A 933-nucleotide genomic window follows, 5' to 3' on the forward strand; every position below is an offset into this window, starting at 1 on the left:
TTATTCAAGTATTGAAAAAACTGGGTAAGATATTTTAATTCCACATTATCCTAATAGATAATCTAGTAGTATTGTTTGACTAAACTATTATTTCTGATTATGAAATATTTGAGTACTAACAATTCTAGTCATTAGAGATGTAAGTTAACTTAATACTCATAAAAAATTAGATTAGTTCGACAAAATTAACTCAAATCATGGATATCAAATTAATTTATATCTTTTATAGGTAAAATTGTCGGCAATTAAATATTTCATAATAAAAAAAGAGTAAAGTATCGTTTTTGTCCCCAACGTTTAGGGTAAGTCCTGTTTGTGTCCCTAACGTTTAAATCGTTCTATTTGTATCCTTAACGTTTATAAAAGTGATTTAATATTAGGGACACAAATAGGATTTACCCCATTAATTTAAATGTTAGGGACACAAATAAGATTTATTCTAAACGTTGAGAATAAAAATGATACTTTACTCTAAAAAAAATGGTAGTTTACTCGTAATTAGGTAACATTAAAGAAAAATGGCGGAAGTAGTAGTGTATCACCTTAGGCAAGAAATAGGAGTTGGTAATGATGCAATAGGCAGGGAGGAGGGCATAGCATGTTTCAGGAACAGATCTTAAGGCCCAAGTAGTGACCCAAATATATGCCAAACACTGTCTGAATTGGAGCTTACCAAATATGGTTCCAAAAATAGGACAGTTTTTGCTAAAGAAAATTTCAAGAAGCCCTGAGCCCCATCTCTGATATTGGGCCATCTGGACTACACTATCTTGGGCCGTGCAGCCCATAAATGCTATTGGATCTGTCACACAGCTTTCAGATCTCCAACCTTTTGTGTGCATTGTCAGCCCAGTAAGTATATCCTCTGCTGATGATCCATACATCCATCCCACCTAATATAAAATTTAAAAAGTTTAAGGATTCAATTAATCT

At 32.5% G+C, this 933-nt stretch overlaps 1 protein-coding gene across 1 annotated transcript in view; it reads right to left on the bottom strand.

The window, feature by feature from the left end:
• Positions 1-933, bottom strand: part of LOC107610362 (cellulose synthase-like protein B4) — a 5,028-nt gene that overhangs the window by 642 nt on the left and 3,453 nt on the right. The window contains exon 8 of the mRNA XM_021108090.1: positions 492-893. Within this exon, the coding sequence (XP_020963749.1) occupies positions 492-893 (402 nt within the window). The remainder of the gene's footprint in view (positions 1-491; positions 894-933) is intronic.

This window comes from Arachis ipaensis, chromosome B08 (genome assembly GCF_000816755.2).
Source record: "Arachis ipaensis cultivar K30076 chromosome B08, Araip1.1, whole genome shotgun sequence".
NCBI classification, from domain to species: Eukaryota; Viridiplantae; Streptophyta; class Magnoliopsida; order Fabales; family Fabaceae; genus Arachis; species Arachis ipaensis.